General features: G+C 48.9%; 2 protein-coding genes across 18 annotated transcripts in view; one reads left to right on the top strand and one right to left on the bottom strand.

The window, feature by feature from the left end:
* The window catches only part of Tspear (thrombospondin type laminin G domain and EAR repeats), a 149991-nt gene that overhangs the window by 85783 nt on the left and 36498 nt on the right, over window positions 1–27710 (bottom strand). The window lies entirely within an intron of this gene.
* On the top strand, window positions 270–10922 carry LOC117724166 (uncharacterized). Of its 17 annotated transcripts, XM_076917154.1 has the most exons (3): window positions 270–663; window positions 5400–5456; window positions 10546–10922. In XM_076917154.1, the coding sequence occupies exons 1-3, from the start codon at window positions 270–272 to the stop codon at window positions 10920–10922; spliced, it is 828 nt and encodes a 275-aa protein (XP_076773269.1). The 17 variants fall into 17 exon arrangements, with proteins under 17 accessions (XP_076773269.1, XP_034379689.1, XP_034379690.1 ...); XM_034523798.1 differs by lacking the exons at window positions 5400–5456; window positions 10546–10922 and having other exon boundaries at window positions 270–360; window positions 421–1079; XM_034523799.1 differs by lacking the exons at window positions 5400–5456; window positions 10546–10922 and having other exon boundaries at window positions 270–366; window positions 436–1079.

Raw genomic sequence — 27710 nt, 5'->3', positions numbered from 1 at the left:
CAAGCATGCTGCCAACTTGTCACGCTATGAGCTGAGTTCTTCCTTGTTACCCTGGAGCTACCAGGAAGCCCAGACCACCTAGTTCCAAGGCTGTGTGGTCAGAAAAAGGAACTTCCCACAACACACCAGCCTCACAACAGGAAGAGAGGTGCTTCTCCCTCTGGGAAAACACTGGCTGGGGGAGAATAAAAGGCCAATAGCCCAGCCCCTCAAAACTCCATCACACACTCACACACTCACACACTCTAAACTTCCAACCCAGCTCTGCCATGGCCGCCTCCACCATGTCCGTCTGCTCTGATGCTTGCACTAATGCCTCCTGGCAGGTGGATGACTGCCCAGAGAGCTGCTGTGAGCCCTCCTGCTGTGCCCCCAGCTGCTGCCAGCCCAGCTGCTGCCAGTCCAACTGCTGTGCCCCCAGCTGCTGTGCCCCAGCCCCCTGCCTGACCCTTGTCTGCACCCCAGTGAGCTGTGTGTCCAGCCCCTGCTGCCAATCTTCCTGCTGCGCACCCTCATGCTGCCAGCAGTCTAGCTGCCAGCCAGCTTGCTGCACCTACTCTCCCTGCCAGCAGCCCTGCTGTGTGACCCTTTGCTGCAAGCCTGTGTGCTGCACACCCATCTGCTCTGGATCATGCTGCCAGCAGTCTAGCTGCCAGTCCTCATGTTGCCAGCCCTCCTGCTGTGTGCCTGTCTGCTGCAAGCCTGTGTGCTGCACACCCATCTGTTCTGGATCATGCTGCCAGCAGTCTAGCTGCCAGTCCTCCTGCTGCCAGCCTTCCTGCTGTGTGCCTGTCTGCTGCAAGCCTGTGTGCTGCACACCCATCTGCTCTGGCTCCTCCTCCTCCTGCTGCCAGCCCTCCTGCTGTGCTCCTGTGTGCTGCAAGCCCTGCTCCAGTGTGTCCCTGCTGTGCCGCCCTGTGTGCAGACCTGCCTGCTGTGTGCCCAGTTCCTCCTGCTGTGCCTCCTCCTGCCAGCCCAGCTGCTGTTGCCCAACCTCCAGTGTGTCCCTGCTGTGCAGCCCTGTCTGCTCCAGACAGGCCTGCTGTGGCCTCTCCTCAGGCCAGAAGTCCAGCTGCTGAGTGCATGGACCCACTAAAGCAGCAGGGCACAGGACTTCACCTCCACCAGCTGTAGGTGCTACTCACGGAGGCGCAGCTCAGAAGAAAGGTGCATGCCATCTGCAGAGAAACCTGAGTGTAAATGGACCTCTTAGAGGGCCCAGCTTGTTCCTCCTACATCACCATGTCCCAGGAGTGCTGGCTTCCCCTTCCCTTCACTCCCTGACTAGATGACCCTGCTTGTGTGGTCAGCTGTACCACTTGAGACCTCTGCACATCAATAAAACGTCCTCTGACCTACTCTGTTTCCATAGTGACTGTCATTCTCTTCCACCATCTCTGTATCTTCAGCTGTGAGGCTTGGGGTCATTGCAAAGACCCACAGCTCCTGTCCTCTTGTTCCATGCTCTGATTCTGGGATCCAGGTTCAACCTCCTCTGGGCCTGGGTCTGTGCTTTCCTGTCTTGGGACTCATGGAGAGACTCAGATAAATCCATAGAAAGGGTTTCATTGTGGAAGAGGCATATCATAGAGGGAAAGATACAGGAGGTTGTGTCCTTGTCCTGAGACCCTGAGAGAAACTCAGGGTCATAGCTTTACAAGAATTCCAGGACTGAGGGCACCAGCTGTGCCACTCCTCCCTCCTCATCTAGGTGCCATCCCAGTTTCTGTCACCAACAAGGACCACAAGACAGAGACTTGAGATTCCATGATCATACCTACAGGCTGACCCCAGACTGCTGTAAGGTGCACAGGCTAGGAACATTCTAGCAACTGCAGGCAGCTCATCTGAAGGGATATCAGCCCCTCTAGCCACAGCCCACAGCTCACAGTCACATGCTGCCATTTCTCAACAGTACAAGGGCCCTTCTTCAGTGACAACCTCCCAACAATGGTAAAGAGTAATGACAGCTTTCACATGTACCAGTCCTGTGGGACAGGTCTTTTCAAACATCACCTTAAGACAAAAATAAACGGGGAAGATTGGAAAGAGTCTGGAAGATCTTTGGGACACTGTCAAGGATTGGTGTCGCCACCACTGGTACCCCTTAAATGGTAGAGAGAAGAGTTCAGAGCACAGAAAGTCTATACAGTGATATTCCAGAAAATTCCTTAGGACAGATATGGAAACCCAGGGTAGAAGCCCAGCCCTAAAGAACCTTAAATGGACACAACAAACCCCTCACCATTGCATAGTGTCTGCATAAGAGAGAAGCATTAAGTCCCATTTGATAGCAAACCCCCAAGATCAACTGCAGACTCCTGAGCAGAACTCTGCAGGCCAGTGCATGTGGAATGAAGCACTGAAGTCCTGGAAGAAAATAACCCCCAGCCATGATTACTAAGCCCAGCAGGGCTTCAGAATCCAAGAAGAAACATAGACCTTCCCAATGAACAAAAGTGAGCTATGGCCATGACATCAACCTTACAAAAGGGGATGAAGAGGATCTTATAACCCAGAAATGGCAGGAAGGCAGGGACCACTGGGGTTTGCATATAACAGTATAAGAATACCAGAGAGAAACAGAAGTGAAGCAAATACGTGATGCTTTGTATATGCTTGGCCCAAGGAATGGCACTATTAGGAACTGTGGCCTTCTTATAGTGAGCATTGCCTTGTTGGAGTAGGTGTGTCACTGTGGGTGTGCGCTTAAGACCCTCATCCTAGCTGCCTGGAAGTCAGTCTTCTGCTAGCAGCCTTCAGATGAAGATGTAGAACTCTCAGCTCCTCCTGCACCATGTCTGCCTGGATGCTGCCATGCTCCCGCCTTGATGATAACAGACTGAATCTCTGAACCTGTAAGCCAGCTTCAAATAAATGTTGTTCTTATAAGAGTTGCCTTGGTCATAGTGTTGGTTCTCAGTAGTAAAACCCTAACCAAGACAAAATTTTAACAATTTTATAAATCATTTACTGCACAGAGGAAAGAGAGAGGAAGGAAAGAAACAAAGACTACAAAACAACTAGAAGAAAAGCAGGAAGAAGACAGGCATGAGTCTGCACCTTCATCAGTGACTCTGAATGTGAGCAGTCTTAACTCTGTCAGTTAAAAGACTGATCAGCTGAGTGGGATTGAAAAAAAAACAAGACCCAACCACATACCACCCTCAAGAAATTCACAGCATCTGAGCAATGCCCAGGCCAAGAGCCTCAAAGAAAGGGATAAACATGGGTTTGTGGGCAAATGGAACTTGAAGACCTGCAGGAATGCCTATGCTTATATCTGACAAAACAGAATGAAGACAAGCAGAGAGAAGAGACAAACGTGTAATGACATAATGACCAAGGGGACAGTTCATCATGAAGACACATGACAATTAACTCATACCCACCCAATGGTGGTTGTCCAACTCACAAAGCAAGCACCCTTCGACCAAGAGTGACAGAGAACCTGGGTCTGGAGAGATGGCTCAGCTGTTAAAGGCTAGGCTCACAACCAAAATATAAGAGAGAGAACCTGATACTCAGCTACTGTACTCTGCAGCAGCCACCCTGGCAGTGGGTAGTACAAGCAAAAATCCACAGAAGCCTGAGCTAATGGAACAGCAGATCAAAGGATCTGACAGACATCTCCAGAGCATTCCAGGACATGACAGACATCTCCAGAACATTCTAAGATCTGACAGATATCTCCAGAACATTCCAGGACTTGACAGACATCTCCAGAATAGTCTAAGATCTGACAGATATCTCCAGAACATTCCAGGACTTGACAGACATTTCCAGAACATTCCAACAGCTGCAGCACACACATTCTTTCCTTGGGCACACGGAGCTTTCCCTACCTAGGATCAACCAGATTAGAGGCTACAAAACAAGTCCTAACAAACTACAGACCGCCAAAATCACACCCTGTGTTTTTTCTGATCACAGTGTGCATCTGGAAGCCACAGCAAGTGAAATTTAAGAATTACAAAATGCCCAGAGACTGACCAGGATGTTTTAGTTTGATGATTCACAGAGTTGCAAGCTCTCTTATGGTACCTTCATGTATACTTAAATTTGTTGAGACCCCTACCACCACCCCATCCCCTGCCCTCACTGCCCCTTGCCTGCTTAAACCATTCCATAGCCAGATTCTCATTCTACTTGAATATAACATGTTCAGCTACCCCTCCACTCTGTCTGAATGATTTCCTACCCCAGGACGCCTTCCTAGTTACCCAAGCTCCATACACACTCAGTCCCATAGAAGTGTGCACATATGAACATAAGAAGTTAGAGTTCGAATATGAGGTGTGGCCTCACTCAATATATTTTTCCAGTTCCTTCTTATTTTATGTCCCATTTCTTTATAGCTTAGGACAATTTTACCCTGAATATTTACACTTGATTATCTATTAGGGGATGGGCATTGGAATGAGTCCATGTCCTTCCTATTGTGAATAGAGCATCAGTGAACACAGGCTGTCAAAAGAACATGTTCTGGCTGGTGGGATGGCTCGGTGGGTAGAGGGGTTTGGGTGAGGCTCTGGCAGACTGAGTTTGAGCCCCAGATCCCAGTGGCAGGAGAGAACTAACTCCTAAGCATTGTTTTCTAAACTCTACATGCATACCTTGATGCACACATGTTTACAAAGCAGGTACACACACACACCACCACCACCACCACCCCCAACAACAACAACAACAACACAACCACCACAGTATTGGTCCTGGATGCAGGAGAGAGAAGTCTGTGATGGGGCCATCACATTTCTCCCATCCACAGACAGGCTGCACCATCCTCTGAGGACAGGGATGAAGGACACACTATGTGAATGCTCAATGTCACCACCAGGTCCCCTGACAGGGACCACAAGGCAGAGGGCACAGGGTCAGCCCAGGAAGTCTGGACTTTCCCTTCAGATGTGTTTACTGCTACAGCATCCAGCCAAACAGGAGTTATGTCTGAGTCAGCAGAGCCCCCTTCAAATGGAATAACAAGGAAAGGAAAGTGAACAGAGCCTCTTGCAGCAAAACACGCCTGGAGGATAAAAGCCTGGAGCCCGGAGCACCTCACACACATACATTCCCCCAACACTCACACAGTCACTCAACACACACCCAACTCTCAGCCAACCCTGCCATGGCCGCCTCCACCATGTCTGTCTGCTCTGATGCTTGCACCAATTCCTCCTGGCAGGTGGATGACTGCCCAGAGAGCTGCTGTGAGCCCTCCTGCTGTGCCCCCAGCTGCTGTGTTCCTTGCTGTGCCCCCAGCTGCTGCCAGTCCAGCTGCTGTGCCCCAGCCCCCTGCCTGACCCTTGTCTGCACCCCAGTGAGCTGTGTGTCCAGCCCCTGCTGCCAATCTTCCTGCTGCACACCCTCATGCTGCCTGCAGTCTAGCTGCCAGCCAGCTTGCTGCACCTGCTCCCCCTGCCAGCAGCCCTGCTGTGTGACCCTCTGCTGCAAGCCTGTGTGCTGCACACCCATCTGCTCTGGATCATGCTGCCAGCAGTCTAGCTGCCAGTCCTCATGTTGCCAGCCCTCCTGCTGTGTGCCTGTCTGCTACAAGCCTGTGTGCTGCACACCCATCTGTTCTGGATCATGCTGCCAGCAGTCTAGCTGCCAGTCCTCCTGCTGCCAGCCCTCCTGCTGTGTGCCTGTCTGCTGCAAGCCTGTGTGCTGCACACCCATCTGCTCTGGCTCCTCCTCCTGCTGCCAGCCCTCCTGCTGTGCTCCTGTGTGCTGCAAGCCCTGCTCCAGTGTGTCCCTGCTGTGCCGCCCTGTGTGCAGACCTGCCTGCTGTGTGCCCAGTTCCTCCTGCTGTGCCTCCTCCTGCCAGCCCAGCTGCTGTTGCCCAACCTCCAGTGTGTCCCTGCTGTGCAGCCCTGTCTGCTCCAGACAGGCCTGCTGTGGCCTCTCCTCAGGCCAGAAGTCCAGCTGCTGAGTGCATGGACCCACTAAAGCAGCAGGGCACAGGACTTCACCTCCACCAGCTGTAGGTGCTACTCACGGAGGCGCAGCTCAGAAGAAAGGTGCATGCCATCTGCAGAGAAACCTGAGTGTAAATGGACCTCTTAGAGGGCCCAGCTTGTTCCTCCTACATCACCATGTCCCAGGAGTGCTGGCTTCCCCTTCCCTTCACTCCCTGACTAGATGACCCTGCTTGTGTGGTCAGCTGTACCACTTGAGACCTCTGCACATCAATAAAACGTCCTCTGACCTACTCTGTTTCCATAGTGACTGTCATTCTCTTCCACCATCTCTGTATCTTCAGCTGTGAGGCTTGGGGTCATTGCAAAGACCCACAGCTCCTGTCCTCTTGTTCCATGCTCTGATTCTGGGATCCAGGTTCAACCTCCTCTGGGCCTGGGTCTGTGCTTTCCTGTCTTGGGACTCATGGAGAGACTCAGATAAATCCATAGAAAGGGTTTCATTGTGGAAGAGGCATATCATAGAGGGAAAGATACAGGAGGTTGTGTCCTTGTCCTGAGACCCTGAGAGAAACTCAGGGTCATAGCTTTACAAGAATTCCAGGACTGAGGGCACCAGCTGTGCCACTCCTCCCTCCTCATCTAGGTGCCATCCCAGTTTCTGTCACCAACAAGGACCACAAGACAGAGACTTGAGATTCCATGATCATACCTACAGGCTGACCCCAGACTGCTGTAAGGTGCACAGGCTAGGAACATTCTAGCAACTGCAGGCAGCTCATCTGAAGGGATATCAGCCCCTCTAGCCACAGCCCACAGCTCACAGTCACATGCTGCCATTTCTCAACAGTACAAGGGCCCTTCTTCAGTGACAACCTCCCAACAATGGTAAAGAGTAATGACAGCTTTCACATGTACCAGTCCTGTGGGACAGGTCTTTTCAAACATCACCTTAAGACAAAAATAAACGGGGAAGATTGGAAAGAGTCTGGAAGATCTTTGGGACACTGTCAAGGATTGGTGTCGCCACCACTGGTACCCCTTAAATGGTAGAGAGAAGAGTTCAGAGCACAGAAAGTCTATACAGTGATATTCCAGAAAATTCCTTAGGACAGATATGGAAACCCAGGGTAGAAGCCCAGCCCTAAAGAACCTTAAATGGACACAACAAACCCCTCACCATTGCATAGTGTCTGCATAAGAGAGAAGCATTAAGTCCCATTTGATAGCAAACCCCCAAGATCAACTGCAGACTCCTGAGCAGAACTCTGCAGGCCAGTGCATGTGGAATGAAGCACTGAAGTCCTGGAAGAAAATAACCCCCAGGCATGATTACTAAGCCCAGCAGGGCTTCAGAATCCAAGAAGAAACATAGACCTTCCCAATGAACAAAAGTGAGCTATGGCCATGACATCAACCTTACAAAAGGGGATGAAGAGGATCTTATAACCCAGAAATGGCAGGAAGGCAGGGACCACTGGGGTTTGCATATAACAGTATAAGAATACCAGAGAGAAACAGAAATGAAGCAAATACGTGATGCTTTGTATATGCTTGGCCCAAGGAATGGCACTATTAGGAAGTATGGCCTTCTTATAGTGAGCATTGCCTTGTTGGAGTAGGTGTGTCACTGTGGGTGTGCGCTTAAAACCCTCATCCTAGCTGTCTGGAAGCCAGTATTCTGCTAGCAGCCTTCAGATGAAGATGTAGAACTCTCAGCTCCTCCTGCACCATGCCTGCCTGGATGCTGCCATTTTGCTGCCTTGATGATAACAGACTGAACCTCTGAACCTGTAAGCCAGCCTCAAATAAATGTTGTCCTTATAAGAGTTGCCTTGGTCATAGTGTTGGTTCACAGTAGTAAAACCCTAACCAAGACAAAATTTTAACAATTTTAAAATCATTTACTGCACAGAGGAAACAGAGAGGAAGGAAAGAAACAAAGACCACAAAACAACTAGAAGAAAAGCAGGAAGAAGACAGGCATGAGTCTGCACCTTCATCAGTGACTCTGAATGTGAGCAGTCTTAACTCTGTCAGTTAAAAGACTGATCAGCTGAGTGGGATTGGAAAAAAAAAAAAAAAAAAAAAAAAAAAAAAAAAAAAAAAAAAAAAAAAAAAAAAAAAAACCAAGACCCAACCACATACCACGAGAAATTCACAGCATCTGAGCAATGCCCAGGCCAAGAGCCTCAAAGAAAGGGATAAACATGGGTTTGTGGGCAAATGGAACTTGAAGACCTGCAGGAATGCCTATGCTTACATCTGACAAAACAGAATGAAGACAAGCAGAGAGAAGAGACAAACGTGTAATGACATAATGACCAAGGGGACAGTTCATCATGAAGACACATGACAATTAACTCATACCCACCCAATGGTGGTTGTCCAACTCACAAAGCAAGCATCCTTCGACCAAGAGTGACAGAGAACCTGGGTCTGGAGAGATGGCTCAGCTGTTAAAGGCTAGGCTCACAACCAAAATATAAGAGAGAGAACCTGATACTCAGCTACTGTACTCTGCAGCAGCCACCCTGGCAGTGGGTAGTACAAGCAAAAATCCACAGAAGCCTGAGCTAATGGAACAGCAGATCAAAGGATCTGACAGACATCTCCAGAGCATTCCAGGACATGACAGACATCGCTAGAATATTCTAAGATCTGACAGATATCTCCAGAACATTCCAGGACATGACAGACATCTCCAGAACATTCCAGGACATGACAGACATCTCCAGAACATTCTAAGATCTGACAGATATCTCCAGAACATTCCAGGACTTGACAGACATCTCCAGAATAGTCTAAGATCTGACAGATATCTCCAGAACATTCCAGGACTTGACAGACATTTCCAGAACATTCCAACAGCTGCAGCACACACATTCTTTCCTTGGGCACACGGAGCTTTCCCTACCTAGGATCAACCAGATTAGAGGCTACAAAACAAGTCCTAACAAACTACAGACCGCCAAAATCACACCCTGGTTTTTTTTTTTGTTTTTTTTTTTGTTTTTTTTCTGATCACAGTGTGCATCTGGAAGCCACAGCAGGTGAAACTTAAGAATTACAAAATGCCCAGAGACTGGGCAGAATGTTTTAGTTTGATGATTCACAGAGTTCCAAGCTCCCTTATGGTACCTTCATATATACTTAGCTTTGGTGAGGGTCCCACCCCATAACTCCCACCCCCAGCCCGCACAGCCCCTTGCTGGCTTAAACCATTCCATAGCCAGATTCTCCATCTACTTGAATATAACATGTTCAGCTACCCCTCCACTCTGTCTGAATGCTTTCCTACTCCAGGACCCCTTCCTAGTTTCCCAAGCTCCATACACGCTCAGTCCCATAAAAGTGTACACGTATGAACATAAGAAGTTACAATCACATATGAGGTGTGGCCTCACTCAATATATTTTTCCAGTTCCTTCTTATTTCATGTCCCATTTCTTTATAGCTTAGGACAATTTTACCGTGAATATTTACACTTGATTATCTATTAGGGGATGGGCATTGGAATGAGTCCATTTCATTCCTATTGTGAATAGAGCATCAGTGAACACAGGCTGTCAAAAGAACATGCTCTGGCTGATGGGATGGCTCAGTGGGTAGAGGGGCTTGGGTGAGGCTCTGGCAGACTGAGTTTGAGCCCCAGATCCCAGTGGCAGGAGAGAACTAACTCCTAAGAATTGTTGTCTAAACTCTACATGCATACTTTGATGCACACATGTTTACAAACCAGGTACACACACATACACACACACCACCACCACCACCACCAAAAACAACAACAACACCAACAACAACACAACCACCACAGTATTGGTCCTGGATGCAGGGGAGAGAAGTCTGTGATGGGGCCATCACATTTCTCCCATCCACAGACAGGCTGCACCATCCTCTGAGGACAGGGATGAAGGACACAATATGTGAATCTCAATATCACCACCAGGTCCCCTGGCAGGGACCACAAGGCAGAGGGCACAGGGTCAGCCCAGGAAGTCTGGGCTTTCCCTCCAGATGTGTTTACTGCTACAGCATCCAGCCAAACAGGAGTTATGTCTGAGCAAACAGAGCACCCTCCAGACTGAATAACAAGGAAAGGAAACTGTCCAGAGCCTCTTGCAGCAAAACACGCCTGGAGGATAAAAGCCTGGAGCCCGGAGCACCTCACACACACACACACTCCCCCAACACTCACACAGTCACTCAACACACACCCAACTCTCAGCCAACCCTGCCATGGCCGCCTCCACCATGTCTGTCTGCTCTGATGCTTGCACCAATTCCTCCTGGCAGGTGGATGACTGCCCAGAGAGCTGCTGTGAGCCCTCCTGCTGTGCCCCCAGCTGCTGCCAGCCCAGCTGCTGTGTTCCTTGTTGTGCCCCCAGCTGCTGCCAGACAAGTTGCTGTGCCCCCAGCTGCTGCCAGTCTACCTGCTGTGTTCCTTGCTGTGCCCCCAGCTGCTGTGCCCCAGCCCCCTGCTTGACCCTTGTCTGCACCCCAGTGAGCCATGTGTCCAGTCCCTGCTGCCAATCTTCCTGCTGCACACCCTCATGCTGCCAGCAGTCTAGCTGCCAGCCAGCTTGCTGCACCTGCTCCCCCTGCCAACAACCCTGCTGTGTGACCCTTTGCTGCAAGCCTGTGTGCTGCACACCCATCTGCTCTGGATCATGCTGCCAGCAGTCTAGCTGCCAATCCTCCTGCTGCCAGCCCTCCTGCTGTGTGCCTGTCTGCTGCAAGCCTGTGTGCTGCACACCCATCTGCTCTGGCTCCTCCTCCTGCTGCCAGCCCTCCTGCTGTGCTCCTGTGTGCTGCAAGCCCTGCTCCAGTGTGTCCCTGCTGTGCCGCCCTGTGTGCAGACCTGCCTGCTGTGTGCCCAGCTCCTCCTGCTGTGCCTCCTCCTGCCAGCCTAGCTGCTGTGGCCCATCCTCCAGTGTGTCCCTGCTGTGCCGTCCTGTCTGCTCCAGACAGGCCTGCTGTGGCCAGAACTCCAGCTGCTGACCAGCTGGATCTCTCAGCCTCTGCAGGCTACATCGTTGTTCCTAAGCAATTCTCCAGTCTAAGGAGCCCCTGGAAGATGCCTGGGACCACCAGAGTCTAACTATGGAGTGGGGGCTACAAGCTACTGCCTGATGGAGTTTGAAGGTGCTACCCAGCCCCTTCCCCTACAAATTCATCGGTGACACAGATAGCAGCTCCCTTCTTGTGACCATGCATCCACACCAGATGTGACCGTTCCAGTGCTGTGTTCAATAAAGTGTTCACATCAGGAGCTGTGAGCTGTGTGCATTTTTCTGGAGCCTTCTGGGTCTTCACACCCTGTCTGCCACAGCCCTAGGTGCCTTGCCCAGTAAAGTCAGACACAGAAAGATTTCTCCGATGCCAAGTCAGGACACTGGGACCAAACCTAAGGCAGCCATGTCTGTCTGAGAGTCTCTCAACATGCTTGCAGACTGAGAATCCAGAGAACACAAGCTGGGGTGGGTTAGGGGAGGTGCCGGGGCTTCCAGGTCAGGAGGCCTGGTGAAAAAGGTTTCCACCCAGCCCTAGCCTGCCTCAGATCACCAGAGTGTGAGGGTTACCCCCTGCTGTGATGCCACTGGCCTTTGGTGTTTAAGGCCTGGCTGAGAAGGAACAAGGGGAAAAGACACATTGTAAGTAGACCCCCCCCCAAAGGTGATGTAAAGGACAAGACTGGGTTCCCAGTGGACCACCAGTCCACTAGGGAGGCAAACTAGTGCCATTAGACCAACCAGGAAAGCTGGTGTTCTTAGCCCTCGGCTGAGACTGACTGAATGAGGTAGAGGCAGAACACAGAGGAGCAGGACACATAGACAGATGGGAACAGAGACCCCTCCATAGAGAAGGATAGACAAGGTCCATCCTACCCCAACTGAACGCCCCATGGGAAGAGTTGAGCAGGACCCCAAGCGAAGGATCCTTGAACACAGTAGGAACATTTGAAGCCTCACTGTTCCCACTTGCTGGGATTAGTCACGTCCTGCATCCGTCACTGGAATGGCCATACCCTGGGGACAGGGAAGGTCTCCCAGTTGTGCTGCTCAGCTTCCTGGTACACCACAAAGCACCTGAGAGAATCAGTGTAGTGAGAGACGTGTTTGGCTTGAGCACATGGTTTCTTCTATGATCTGTCACTGTCTCAGAGTGTGTGGCAAGGCACACGAGAATGTCTGGCAAGTGAAAGAGGAAGGAGACAGGGTCCATAGGTTAGCTCCATCCCTGGTCCCTCCTCACCCCCACCCCTCTCTTTCTCTCTGATTACTGTCTGTTGGGAGGTAAATGTCCTCTACCGTGATACTCTCCCAACCACTGGTCCCAAATCAGCTGAGCCAAAGAATATGAACCAAACCTTTGCAACCATGACCTAAAATAAATCTTTTCTCCATGAAGTTGATTCTGTCAGCATTCATGGAAGAAGAAAGGCGGACTGGGAAGAGCGAGCCACTTTACATTGGACGGTCACAAGGCTACAGTCCAAACCTTAGCAGAGAGGGAGACCCTGGGAGCCTGCTGTCATCGTTTACTGGACTGGGGACATTCACCACTTACAAAGTAATTCTCTGTGGCCAGCAGAGTGTCCCTGGGGTGTCAGGTAAGTAGGTGTCTGTAGGGCAAGGAGGTGACATAAAGTTTCATTGCTGGGCTCTACTGGGCAGGAGCTCCCCCAAGGAAATGACAACACATTGATGCTTATTACGCATATGCTGCTAGCAGTCAAAGACAGAAGGATGCTGGGCCAGGCATCGGCCTCACCTGCTGCTCTAGTAGCCTAGTGGCTTTGTTACAAAGGAAGCAGTAAGTGCCCTGAGGTTTGGGAGGCCTACACAGAGCCATAAGGGGTAGCCTGGTGGGAAGGCAGTCATGCACCTGTTCCCATCTCTCATCCGGGATGGCTACAGAGGTTGCAGGCTCAGAAGCAGGCTAAAGGGCTACAGGAAAGCACGTAAGGAGCAGAATGGGCAGGGAGGCTGGAGGCACCTGAGGTATGTCAGGCCACAGGAACACACAGTGGGCCTGCAGCTCACAGGCATACAGCAGGCTAGTTAAGGGTACTTAAGTTACTGATGGGGTAACTTAAGGGCTTCTATTGCTGAAACCACCATGACCAAAAAAGCAAACTGGGGCTGGAAAGGGTTTATTTGGTTTAGACTTCTAAATTGCTGCTCGTCATCCAAGGAAGTCAGACTAGGAACTCACACAGGGCAGGATCCTTCCTAGAGGCGGGAGCTGATGCGGAGGCCATGGAGGGATGCTGCTTGCTGGCTTGCTCTTCATGGCTTGCTCAGCCTGCTTTCTTATAAAATCCAGGACCACGAGCCCAGGGGTGGCCCCACCCACAAAGGGCTGGTCCTTCCTCCCATCAATCACTAATTAAGAAAATGCCCGACAGCTGACTCTTTATGGCGGCATCTTCTCAATTGAGGTTCCCTCCTTTCAGACGACTCTAGTTTGTGACTCTAGTTTATTTATATCAACGTCAAGTTGACATAAGATCAGCCAGCACACAGGGGCCAGGAATACAGAATCTTGAAAGAAGGGAGCATACTGTGTGTAAGCCTGTGTAGCAGGACCACGCAGGGCCCAGGAGGCAGCAACAGCTTCCACAGCCCTGGGATTGACACAAAACAAAGAACCAGGCAGGAAGTCACTCATTTACACTGTTGTAAAGCTTTCTGGGCTTTCTGCAACCACACAGTTGTATTTACTGAAGGAACAAACTGAATCCCTGCATCAGTCATTACACAATAGACTTGTTATTTTGTTATCCTATACATTGTTACTGTAGTGGTTAGAATAGTCAGTAGACAAAATCTAGAGTTGTAACAAGCCTCTGGACATGTCTGGGAGGTGTTGTCTCAATTGCATTAATTAAGGAGGGAAGAGCAGTCCACAGTAGGAGGTGCTATTCCCTAGGCAGTTTAAGTGGAGAAAGTAGCTGGGCGGCAACAGCATTCATCTCTCTGCTTTCTCAAATTGACTGCTTTAAGCTTCTGCTCACTTGACTTTCCCACCATTGTGGATTGTACCTTAAAATGTAAGTCAAAAATAAATCCTTCTGTTTCACAACAGAAGAGAAACTATAATAGCTAGCTAATTTTATGTTAAGGGGTGACAGCAAATGTTTTGAACTCAACAGCTAGCAACACATAGGCACACAGGCATGTTGTTGCTGATAAAACTTTATTTACAAAGATAGAAAGTATGACAAACTTAGGCCATGGGTCCTAGTTTCCCAGTCTCTGTGTTAAAGTTTCACATTTTACAATGGAGAGTCAAAATAAACAATAATGATGAAATACAGTATCACGTCAAGGCCTTCATTGATAGAATGAGATGAGAAAGAACAGGATCCTACACTCAATCCAGCCAGTGTCTCTATGGGTTCAATGATGGCCTGAGAAACAGTAGCATAAAATACATGTAAGTCAAACCAGTATATCCTGTTTATGTTAAGTTGGCCTCAAGCCAAAGTTGTTTATGGAGAACATAACTCAGGAAGACGCATCCCAGAATAACAAGTCACTGAGGAACAAGTGATAGAAATACCACAGGGAAGACCAGCTGCATTCTGGGTAGTTGGAACATAGGGCTGGGTATAAAAGCCACATTAGAAAGGAATGCCAGACATCCCCACCCTCCTCTAGACCAGCCAGGATCTGCCACCATGTGCCACACTAGTTGTTCTTCAGGCTGCCAGCCAGCCTGCTGTGTGTCCAGCCCCTGCCAGCCTGCCTGTGTGCCCTTGAACTACAGGCCTGCCATATGTGTTCCTGTGAGATGCCAGGTGACCTGCTGTGTACCTGTGAGCTGCAGGCCTACTGTGTGCGTGGCCCCCTCCTGCCAGTCCTCTGTGTGTGTGCCAGTAAGCTGCTGTCCTGTCTGTGTGACATCATCCTGCCAGTCATCTGGGTGCTGCCAGCCTTCCTGCTCTACCTTGGTCTGCAGGCCCGTCACCTGTAGCACCCCTTCCTGCTGCTGACCAGTGTCTCCAAACCAGCTGCTGCCAGATGAGACATATCTGTCCCCTCCCAACACCTGTCCTCTGTGAAGAAGGTGGGAAGCATGTCCCACCCACTCTGGAACAATGGACAGATAGTGTAGAAGAATAATCCAGTTTCTCCCTGCCCCTGTCCAACCCCCAGGGATGTCCTAACTCTTATTATCTCTCTGTGTCCTTTGAGCCAAATAAATTGCTTTCTATATAGCTTGTGCTCTCTTTTATCCTCATATAATCTTCAAGGTGGAGACTGAGACAAGTCTCACTGTGCAGCCTTGGCTGGACTAGAGTTCACTATGTATACCAGGCTGACCTTGAACTCACAAAGATCTGCCTGCCTCTGTCTCCCAAGTGCCTACATATATTTTTTTTTTTTAAATAATAGATTAACTTTTATTTTATGTGTATAAATATTCTGCTTACATGTATGTCTGTGTACCACATAAACCCAGTAGAGGGTACCTGATACCTTGGAATTGGAGTTATGAAGGTTGTAAGCTACCTTATGGGCGCTGGAATCCAGCCTGGGTCCTCTGCAAGAGCAGCTAGTTTTCTTAACTACTGAACCATCTTTCTAGTCCCTCCATAGACTTTTGACATTCTTTCCTTGAAAATTTGTAACTGTATTTGGGGCAGCAGTCACTCTCAGAGAGCCCTTTTCTCTGCTGCCCTGAGGAGGCATGGCCTTGGTTTGAGGAGTGAGCTGAAGCAGCTGCCCAACTTCCTGAGATTCCCATGGGGGGGTGGGGGGTGGGAACCAGAAGAAAATTGAGTCATCTTGTGGGATGGGTTGGAAAACAGTCTGGACCCCAAACCCCATGAACTACCTTAGTAGTTTGAGGTAGAAATTCCCTCCAACTCACAACAGCACCAGAGAATCAGGAGACTTTGCTGGCCCAGCATGAGCAGAAAGCGTGAAAAGGTCCATTAGTCATGAAACCCAGAGGGCCTCACTGGAATCCCATTGAGCAAGTCAGGCTCCCCAGGAAGATGAGAATCAGGAACAAAATCAGTGACCAGGTATCTGGTGCAGAACACCTGGGAACTAGTGTAGGGCAACACCACTGAGCTCCCCAGCAGCCAAGCCCAAGCCACTAGGGCAGGATCACAGAGATCTGATTTTTTGTTATAAGGAAAGTAAACACTGTAACAGCCACCTGCACAGGGAGGACTGACGAAAGCTGCTGAGAGAAATGACATTCACTATGATGTTTTCACCACAGTTCCATCCAATCAGAGTGTGAGAAGAAAGCAAGGAAAACCCAATCATCCAAATCCATTGTCAAAAACAAAACAAACAAACAAACAAACAAAAACAGAGCAAACGAAAAATCAGATTCAAAAATTACATGGGGCGGGGGGGGGGGGGGAAGGATGAAGAGATGGCTCAGCAGTTAAGAGCACTGACTGCTCTTCCAGAGGTCCTGAGTTCAATTCCCAGCAACCACTTGGTGGCTCACAGCCATTTGTAATGGGATCTGATGCCCTCTCTTGGTGTGTCTGAAGACAGCTACAATGTACACTCGTATACATAAATAATTAAAAAAAAAAAACGACATGGGTGTGTAACCCTAAGATATCTCTCATTAGTGTTAAAATGTTACTTGTGCACGAACAGATGAGGACTTGAAACTAAGAGTCAAATGAATACAAACAAGGCCAAGATAATGCAATGAAAGATGAGCTTCTTCATGTGCTCAAGGATACACTTGATGTAGCCAAAGGTGGGGTCACTGGATGGGAAGACGGGTCGGAGGGAAGCAGTCAAAATGTAAATACAAAGAGAAACACAGTCAGGGCAGGCGGAGACAAAGACAAAACTTCAAGGCACTCTGGGAAACTGGATCATCATCTGTGGATGGAAGTGTGTGATTAGCATGCCTGGAAGGAGTGAGAACATTCTAAGAGACGCCCATGTCTCACTCTAGCTATCTGGCCTGTGGAAACAAGATGCCCAAGGAAACTGGAATCCCCTGGGAATCTCTTGCTAGAAAATAAATGGCTAAAGCCTAGGGCCAGACAGATGTGAACTTGTCTCCCAAGAAGGGAGCTCATAGGAACAACCTATCATAGCATCTTCTAAGACAGGCTGAAGCTGAGATAATGATAGTGTGCCACTAGAGGCAGGACCACACTTTGATCAGGACTGCTTAATTATGTATACCACTTGTCTTCTTTCTAAACCTTACCCTCATGTCGGGACCCGGAGGATGGACTGGAAGGAGGGAGCAGTCACTGGATCTCTCTGTCCTTCTTTCCAGTGTGGCCACATTGAGTCAATCTCCTTTTTCTGGTTTTTATTATTACTTGTTTGTTTCATGGGCTTATGAGGTTGGGCAGCCACATCTGAGTTATTGGGGCTACCAGGGCTTAGGCTCTGACCTTTAATAACCCTGATAACAAGTAGTGTCACGGAAAGGAGAGGAGGAAAAGAGAAAAGGAAGAAAAAGGAGGGGAGAAGAAGGGAGGGGAGGTAGAAGAAGAGAGGAGATGGTGGGGAGGAGGAAGGAGACACAGGAGGGGAAGGGGCAAGGGAGAAGAGGAGAGAAGCTGGGCAGAGAAGACCAAAAAAGAGACGAGGAACTGGACAGAAGAAACAGACAAAGAAGTAACGTCTAAAAAAGGTTCCACAAAAATAAAAATACATAAAACACAGAGAACCCCTTTAGTGTGACTTTTCCTTGGGAGATGTGGCTACCTGTCCTTCGGCAGAACCCTGATGACAAACCAAAGAAATTATCTTGCCCAGGCCAGCTTGGTGAAGCAGTGAGTTTCCCGAAGTTACCTTCGGGAGTATGAGCAACCGATGGGTAGCTACACTACGAAAGAGTCTTCCTCTTAGCAGTAGTTGGGGCTTACACAGCCTCAGAGAGGAGGGAAATCTCATGTGCCATCCTGTGTGTGAGTCCTCCAGTGTCCCAATCTTGTTAAGGTCTCATGCAGGTAATTACAGCTGCTCTGGTCCCAAGATAGCAACATCCTTAGCACGCCACAACACCCCCAAATAGGCTGCATCTTCCTCAAACCAAACCAAAACAAAACACAGCTAGGGATACCTTGTTCAATATGTGACTGTCAAAAACAAAAAGTGACAGTGGACACACAGATAGACACACCTTGTTCAATATGTGACTGTCAACCAAAAGTGACGAGGAAGCCATGGGCTCACAGATGAAACCGCATGCCACGAACACAGGAAGAAAGACAAGGATCACATCAGACATAGGATGAGAAACACGCCCTCTGACTGCCCAAGGAGAAACCAGTGAAACTGAAGGTGTCCTTCAAAAATGAAATGATAGAGAGCCTGACACGTCACTGTCAGCCAACATACACCATCAGAAACGGCTTCAGGCCAAGGATGCTACAAAGAGAAAAACAGAGACACATGAGGGAGCTGCAGAAAGGGCTCTGTGAAAGTTAAGAACACTCTGGAGAGGAGGGTGCTCACAGCAGTCAGGGGGCATGCTTGTCCCCAAGAGGACGTGGATAGAGTGGGCAGCAGCAGGAGTAAGCAGAGTGGGTAGGACTTCTAGAATCACGCACAGCTACCAGAACTCAGTCTGTGTTCCCAACAACTCCCACTTCCTTAAGCAAAGAGAAGGGGCCTCTGCCAGTGACAGATCTCCCAAAAGAAACTCAACAGACATCTGTGGAGATGTTGAGAGGAAGATTTCAGGAGCCAAAGGAACAGGGCTTCAGAAGTTGGCACCAGATGGGTCAAGTTAGAACCCTAGACGGATACTACAGGTCAGTGAAAGCTACCTGATCTTCTCTACAAGGAGAACAGGTCATCAGCCCAGATCTCACGAAGGCTCCAGCTGAAACCTTATAGCTCATCAGAAGGAATGACTGCTCATGAGAATTCTGACCCAAGGAAGAAATAGAAATTAGAAAAAAAATGGCATCAATGTTAATGCAAATGGAAAGGATTTTTCAGAGTGTGTAGGGGGCAGGCAAGATGGCTTATTGAAGAAAAGAGCTTGCCACCAAGCCTGATGACCTGAGTTCAATCCCTAGGACTCACATGGTAGAAGAGAACCAACTCCTTTAAGTTGTCCTCTGACCTACACCCATGTAGCATGTGTACATACACACATGTGCACACACCCAGCACATACACATACATGGGCATAGGTACAGACACAAGCACACACATGCATGAGCACACACACACACACACACACACACTAAAATGTAGTTTTTTGAAGGAAGAGTCGAAAGACAGAGCAAAGGAAATCCGAAGTAAACTCAAATATATCAGCAATTACAATAAACATAAAGAGATTAGACTCTCCAGGTTAAAGACAGAGATTTTGTTTGTTTGCTTGCTTGCTTCAAATTCTTTATGCTATCATCAGGGTAATTTGGGCCTTTGTCTGTTTTGTAATAAACTTTCATTGGCTTCTTGTCCACAGATTGGCTTGCACTGCCTGGCACTCCAGTAGCAGAGCTGAGTGAGTACTTGTGACAGAGCCCAGACCGAACACAGGACCTTAATGTATTTATTTAATGGACATTTTGTGTTGGGGAAATCTCTTGTGCATTGTGTAAAGGCTGTGTTTCTGAACCGGCAGAGATCTGAGTCCAGGCTGAACTTTGGTATTGTTATTTTTATGAAGCGTCACCTGTCTTAGAGTTTTGTAGTTATCTTCTCCATCACCTTCTGATTGGTTTAATACAGAGCTGAACATCCTATACCGAAGCAGGAGAGGAAAGCCGAAACATCTAGGTAGAGACAGGAACTCTGGGAAAGAGTCAGAGCTGGGAGATTTGCCAGCCAGATATGGAGGAACAGCCATGTATCCGGATGCAGATGAGAACAAATGGGTTAATTAGATTATATGAGCTAGCTGGGAAATAGTCCAAGCAAAGGCCTGAGCTACATAAGTAAAGATAAGTCTCGGTGTCATTACTTGGGCAGCTGGCCAGTTAAGGACGATCTGGTTAAATAAATGAACCTTTCTTTCCCTTTCATTAAACTGCTTTCCCTGCCCCACTCCCCCGCTGGTGATATGTCACTGGCTGGCTTGGCTGGTCATCCCTGTGCTAATATCCTCGTCTTTATAGAGCTTCACACCAATTGCTCTGGTCAGCTAGGAACCCTGACAACATCCAGGAGAGCCCCTGGGTCATCTGCACACGTGCGCCTCAGTGCTGTGTCTATCTGAGGGCAGAGTGTGAGCTGTCTGAAGAGCTAGGTACACTGGGGAAAATAAAACCCTCTGGATGAAGGCTGGGTGGGAGAAGGGACTCAGCACCAACAGCCTCGGAGGGACAATATACAAGTCACAACCTCCACGTTGCTAGGACAGGGCTCAAGAAACCCCAGGACAGGGTTGGCACTACTGGGAAGATAAGGCACAGGAGAGATGTGCACAGAACCAGGGTCGCTGCACAGACCACCGAAGGCCACTAAGTTAGTGACATTCTCAGACCCCATCCTACTGGGACAGTAAGGTGTTTAGAAGTGAAGTCGGAGACAGAGGGGTGTTCATCCACCTAGCCTGACAGCCTCAACCCAGGGCTGCCTCCCACACCTGTAGCCAACCCCGCCATGAAGCAACCGCTATGGCAGTCCATCTGCCGTAGCGCCCCCACTGGCTCCTCACCATCCAGTCTCTCAAGTGCCACATTCACTGCTCAGACCCTTCCGGGCCACACTGGCTGTTCCTTTGTCTTCCCTTTCCTCGCTCTGAAAAAACGACACTAGCTTTCTGGACCTTTCCTTCAAGACATACATGTGTCTGGATCTCAAACCCTGCCTGCTTTATTCTGTTCCCTGGAAGCTGTCCTTTGAGGAGTACTTCTGTCTCTCAGCACAGCATGGAAGAGGCCTATGGGTCCATGCTGGGGAAGAAGAGGCCAATGAATGAGGTCTCTATCCTGTACTCTGAGCAGGGTAGAGGGTTCCAGGAGCCCATGAACCTCTCATGTCTGAATCAGGTTCACCTGCTGGGGGTGGGGTGGGGAGAGCAGATGCTTCTTGGTGTATATATTATTTTATTGGGTTCTTATACCTCTACTTCTTTTCTGGGCCTTATGTCACCCTAATCCCTTCCAGCCCCGCAACACTTGGTAGGAGAGAAAGAAGGTTACAGAAGAAAGGGGGCGTAGACCTCTATAGACTACTTCCTGCTGATTAGGGTTTTCTGGTTCCTTAGGGCAAGTCTAATCTTCACTGTCAGAATATCCAGCAATCCAGCAATAGCAAACGCAACAACAGTGGGGGAGCAGCAGCCGTCACAGGTCCCCTCGGGTTATCACAATTAATGCCCTCTCCTTAAACTGTCTGCAGCTGGCAAAAATCATGCCCCACCCCCACCCCCACCAGAGCAAGAGGCAATCATAGTTAACAGCTGTGGTGGACAAAGAGAAGCAGCTGCCTGGCCCACACCTGGGAATCAAAACGCAAGCATGGTCATATAACACTGTGTTTTCAAAGAAACCAAAACTCGCTGGAGAGATGGCTCAGCGGTTAAGAGCACTGACTGCTCTTCCAGAGGTCCCGAGTTCAATTCCTAGCAACCACATGGTGGCTCACAACCATCTGTAATGTGATCGTGATGCCCTCTTCTGGTGTGTGTGTCAGTGTACTCATATAAATAACAAATAAATAAATCTTAAAGAAAAAGAAAGAAAACAAAACGCTTACTACAGATGCCAATGTGTGTGAGTGTATATGGACAGTTTGAAAATACAGGGACACTGTCCTCAATTATGAGGACAATCTGTGAGTGCACATGTGTGTCTGGAGTTATAGGAGTGCATGTGTATACAAGAGAGGTTCTGAGTGGGTGTAAGTACAGCTGCCCCTGTGCACATGTTTGTGTACATGGGGCTATGGGTATTCAGTTCACATGGATCCACATGTGTGTTGGAGGGATGATGGTACATGTAACTGTGTGTGCACCTTCGGGACAGTGAGCCCCTAACATCTGGCTCAGTTCTGGCTCCATTTTATAAAGCCCCAATTTAAACCACACACTGGCCACAGTCTATCTTGGCTGCTGATTCATAAACTTTTTTTTTTCTGCTTGCTTCTCATCACCAGCCTACAACATAATGGAAACGGCTACATAATCCAGGGCAGGCAGCAGCCACAAGCACAGCAGACCCTGCCGGCCAAAGACATGCTCATCCCTGGGAGCCTGCCCGTGAACTTCCCACCACACTCTGGATGAGAACATTGTTAAAGGTGCACGTGAGAAATGGGTGGCTGTCACCAACACTGCACAGAGCAAATAACCCCCAGCTTAGACTCCATTGACAAAGCCTTGGCCTCCGAAGTACATGTCTGAGGCATACGGAGCACAGACTCAACTCTCTTCATTGGCAGATGAGCGATGGTCACGTGACCACAGCAGCCACTGCCCCAGGATGTCAGCCGAAAGGAAAGCTGTTCTCTAGCTTCTAAGTTGCAAGTGTGGTATGTTTGCTACATTATATTTAATTGCCTGTCAATTAAAGATGGGCACTTGTGAACCTCTGGACGGAAGGTGTTACAGGGCCAATCACATTGCGTAACTAAGACGCAAACATTGAGTAGTACCCTGTAGAGGAAAAAAAAAAAAAAAAAACGGCACCAGCATTACAAGATGGCACCAGAGAGAAAACTGAGAGACCAGAAATGAACTGAGCACCCACTACTGAAGGCAGACTGAGAGAGGAGGCCGGAACCACAAGAGACAATGAGTCTCTGGCAGGGGTCGCATCCTCCAGGGCCACAGCAGGGACCTGTCTACTTTGCCAGACCATGTCCTCCACCCAGCTCCATCTCCTCAGCCATGTGAGGCTGGATCACAGAAAGCACTGGCCCTAAGTCCCTTCTGATCACCGAGAGAGTCGGGAAGCAGGATAGACATACGCGGTGAACTAGAAAAGCTGCTTTATTTGGCACACGGGTTGTTTAGAGAAGAGCTGTGCATCCAGCACATCCTTCAAAGAAGGCCAGGGTACCGGATCTGGCTCATTCTTTTGCATTCTCTCCCCATTTCCAGGGAGCAGCGGACATGTTTTGCATCTGCCTCGTGCTCAATCCATGCTCAAGAATGGGACTGGATAGGACAAAGTATCCATCTTCAGTGGAGGCAGCTGGTTTGGAGACACTGGTCAGCAGCAGGAGGGGTTGCTACTGCAGGTGACGGGCCTGCAGACCAGGGTGGGGCAGGAGGGCTGGCAGCATCCAGATGACTGGCAGGAGGACGTCACACAGACAGGACGGCAGCTCACGGGCACACACACAGAGGACTGGCAGGAGGGGGCAGCGCACACAGTGGGCCTGCAGCTCACAGGCACACAGCAGGTCACCTGGTATCTCACAGGAATGCACACAGCAGGCCTGTAGCATGCTGGCTGGCAGGAGCTGGACACACAGCATGATGGCTGGCAGCCCGAGGAGCAGCTGGTGTGACACATGGTGGAGTCTGGCAGTCAGGAGGAAGGTGAAGATGTCTGGGACTCCTTCCTGGAGCAGCCTTTATACCTAGCACATTGACTCACCCACCCCAGCATGCAGCTGGCCTTCCTGTTTGCTTCCTGTTCTGTCTTCGGTGCTAGTTTTGCTGTTGTATACCTTTCTGTTTTTGTTTGCCCTCGGCTCTATGGCTAATTACATGTCCTCCAAGTTCCTGAAGGGCAAACACGAAATCCTGAAGCTCAATATTGGGCATCAGGGCTCCAACAACTTCGGCTACTCCTACCCCTCAGCCTCTGCGTTTTGCACAGCATGGAGCCTCCCTCTTTGGGCAGGTTCCGCTCGGTGCCTGGAGCTCTTGTTGGTGGATAACCCAGAGTCCGTACATCTTCAACATCCTGGGGTCTCTACTGAAATTTAGGTTTCACCTTGACAACCTCACAGAGCAATTGTTTTAGGACCCTGCAACCTTAGAGGCTTTCTGGAACCTTGGGATGTTGGGAGCAACCCTGCTTAAACATTAACGGCCTAGTCAGACGTAGGTCCCTACTGACACAAAGCTTGGCCTCGGTGGGAAAGCACTAATTCAGTTAAGAACGAATAATCATCGATCTTGTGGACAGGTAGCCTCGGTGGGAAAGTAATAGCCTAGATAAGAATAAATGATCAATAGATCTTATAGACAGGTATCCTTTGGTGGGACAGTACTAGCTTAGATCAGAACAAATGACCGTAGATCTTATGGACAGGTACATAGCGACCTGTTCTGCTTTGCTTCTTCTGTGAACTTTTCACCCAGCCAACATCCTGTTCTGGAGAACATCTGCACTCCCCAGAAACAAAGAAGGCCCTACGTCACCCTCCTCCCCATATCCTGCTTCTATGTGTATATGAAAAATGAGTGTGAAACTCATATGTGTATATGTATATTTTTTCCCGTGTGGAAAAAAATAAAATAAAATTTGACAGCTTGATCAGATTCCTTGACTTGCTGTTCATTCTCTGTGTGCCTTTAGCTCCCAGTTCTCTCTTCCAGGTCCTCCGATCCCCGTTCAATGAGCTGCAAGACTGGGACATTGGGGCAAACCTTTGTAAACTGTAAACCCTACAACTCTTGTGTCTTTGCAAGCCTATGTGACATGTGACAATTTGCCATGTGCACACAATGTAGTGTAGTCCCATTCTGCCATAGCTGCCAAGATGTCTGTGTGCCTTGGTGGGAGAACCTGGGTGTAAATTCCCTAGGTGATGCTGGAGCAGGGAAGCCTTTTGGTACATCTCCAGTTCTGGTTTTCTCCTTCCAAATGCATTAATCCATGGTGTTTAAATTCCTCTTTATTAGAGTTTTTTGGACGTGGGCAGAGAAACAGACTTTATTTTTCTTGCCAGACTCTGTAGCACAGTTCCTGATGGATCCATATTCTGCTCTGAAGCCACATGAGCAGACTTTAGTGTCTGCCTTTTATTGGAATTCTGTTCTGTAATGTTAAATACTGGCTCTGGCTGCCTCAGGAACGAGAGAATGTTTATGTGCACAAAGTGATGCTATGTGACCTTGCCTTAATTTAAAACTATGGGTTGGATGAAGAAGAGAGGTAGATGGGGGATCTAATGAGGAGACCATGAGTGGAGAGAAGATGGAGAGAGGAGAAGACGCCATGGGGTAGGTGAGTCATGAAAGCACAGTCATGAGGGCTGGCCAATCGGAGTTAAGAGCAGCCCAGGTGGAATATAGCAAGTTATAATTCTGGGTTACTGATGGGGAAGTAGATTATAATAGCTTAGAGGGTAGATACCTGCTCAGCTCTAGCACATTAAAGGCTTATTAAAAATATAAAAGTTACTTGTCTTCCATCTGGGAACTGAATGATCAAGGCAGGGCAGAAACCCCCAACTGAGATTAAATTTTTACTACAACACACCCCCATCCCAGTTTTCTCACGCTCTGACCTTGCTTCCTAGGATTTACTCCTTGGGGTACACGGAAGCCGTTGAAGGAGCCTGGAACAAGCCTCAGGGGCCCATGCCAGGGAGGGAAGGTTTGGAAGCTCATCCCCAATGTCAACTTGATTGAGTTTAGAATCACATCAGAGACTGAGGCATCTCTCAAGGCACGTCTGTGAGGGGGTCTCACGGAGGATGAACCAAGAAGGTACAACCTACCTGAATGAAGCAACGCCCATCCCAGGCTGAGAGGAAGTCAGCTGAGGGTTAGCATTCCCATTTCTGATTAATTTCCAGCTGTGCTTCCACTGGGAAGGACTAGACACCCTGAAACCATGAGTCAGGTAAGTCCTTCCTCCTTTGATGTTGTCATGTTGGGTTAGTTGCCACAGCAACGCAAAACTAATGCAGAAATGTGCCCTCCACACAGCCTTGAGCAGGCCTGAAAGACCTTGTTTACCACAATAGACCAAATAATAGGACCTAGGTGGTGTTACCCACCTCAGCTGCACGTACAACCTGCTACAGGAACTTAGAAGAATAAACTGCCCTCTGAGCTTTCCTTGAGACATCTCTGGCTGCGACAAAGGATGGGTTCCCCCACCCATCTCCAGCAGTGACTAAAAATGGATTCCCCCACCCATCTCCAACTGAAACAAGAAGGGGTTCCATGGGGTTTTCCCTTTAAATTAGAAGAGCTGAATATTAATCTTCGAGCCTTGATCAGAGAACTTTGTCTTGGCTTCATGTTTCTCTTGCCCTTCCATCCCTTTCTTCATTTCCAGCCCCACTTTCAGGTGAACCTGGTTGGTCCATGGCCGCAGGCGGCTACAAAGAAAGTGTTAAGAGAAGGTGGGAAGTCGCTGTGACTCATCTTGTCTGTGGGATTTCTAGGCCTTTGTCAGAGGGTTGTGGACAGGATTTGTCAGAGTTCAGAGAGGTTGGTTATAGAATCTCTAGAAAGCTGTAAGCAGCGCTTTAAGGAGAGCCCTAGCGGGTTCTCAGAAGATAAGGATGCCAGTGGAAATTCAGACAGGAAGCCTGAGCCCGTGAGATTTCAGATGGGAACAGGGATTCCTCCCGGAACTAGACTCAAGGTTATATGTATGTATAATCCAGAGAATAGTGTAGATATTTTTTTCTGTGTCTAGAACCTCAGTGATATGGAGAACAAAGGGGGTTGGTTCTATGTCTGACCTAGTTTTATTTAAAGCTCATATTTATACCACACACTGGTCACAGACCATCTTGGCTGCTGAATTATAAACCGTTTTTTTTGTTTGTTTGTTTGTTTGTTTGTTTGTTTGTTTTTTTGCTTGCTTGCTTGCTTCCCTTCATCACCCTGCAGCATAAAGAAAACAGGTATACCACAAACAGGCAGCAGTGAGAGCTCTGGGAGGGACAGGGCAGAAGGAGCCACAGGCACAGCACGCACCGGGTGTGTCCTTGTCCATCCCTGGGTGCCTCCGTGTGTATTGCTTACAACAGTCTGCAGGAGGCCAGAGATGAAGATGCACATCAAGAAATGGGAGACCCGAGAGACGTAGGAGCCATGGAGGACCACGCATGTATTAAGAGCAGTCCTGGGTAACAACTTATGTCTAGCTCCATACAGGCACTTAGGAGACTGTTCATCATCTCAAAGCATCAAGGCACCAGAAGCACCCGAAGGTCTTTGGAAAGGAGCAAGTGAGCGAGAGGCCCCGGAACCACAGCAGAATGGCACCGCATGGTACTAAGAGGTCATGCTGATACTGGCATTTCACGGGAATTACGCTGTTTTCCAGTTTCCGACAATCAGAAAGATCACTGGAGAGGCAGCACATTTTCTGTCTGTTTTCACTGGAGAAGCAAAACCAAGCACATATTTGATCTCACAGACCTGAAGGGAGAAAGTGCTCATGGAAACCTCTCACTCTGGCTTTTTGCCTTTCTTGATTTCTTATAATTTAAAAATAAAGAGGAAGAAAAGCCGGGCAGTGGTGGTACACGCCTTTAATCCCAGCACTTGGGAGGCAGAGGCAGGCGGATTTCTGAGTTCGAGGCTAGCCTGGTCTACAGAGTGAGTTCCAGGACAGCCAGGGCTACACAGAGAAACCCTGTCTTGAAAAACAAACAAACAAAAAAACAAAAAAAGAAGAAGAAAATCCTGTCCTGTCCTGTCCCTCGAAACAAAGCTGCCTCCACCCTCCTCCTGCCAGTCTTTTCGAGAACATTTCCCGCCGCAGACCGGGGATTTCTGATTTGTGATAATGGGACCCTCAGCAGGCTTTTGGAAGAGGTGTGCCGGCATTGGGTGGTGGGAATCAGCGCTTGGTGCTGTATCTCACTGCTGTCAGGACGCTAGTGCACTTGCTTTTAAGACTCTAGTAGAATACCTAGAGTCAGCACTGTGGGAAGAGTCAGCAAA

The sequence above is a fragment of the Arvicanthis niloticus genome, chromosome 20, assembly GCF_011762505.2.
Source record: "Arvicanthis niloticus isolate mArvNil1 chromosome 20, mArvNil1.pat.X, whole genome shotgun sequence".
In the NCBI taxonomy this organism is placed as follows: domain Eukaryota; kingdom Metazoa; phylum Chordata; class Mammalia; order Rodentia; family Muridae; genus Arvicanthis; species Arvicanthis niloticus.
Note: the sequence above shows the minus strand (reverse complement) of the source record. Positions and strands in the feature narration are given on the sequence as shown.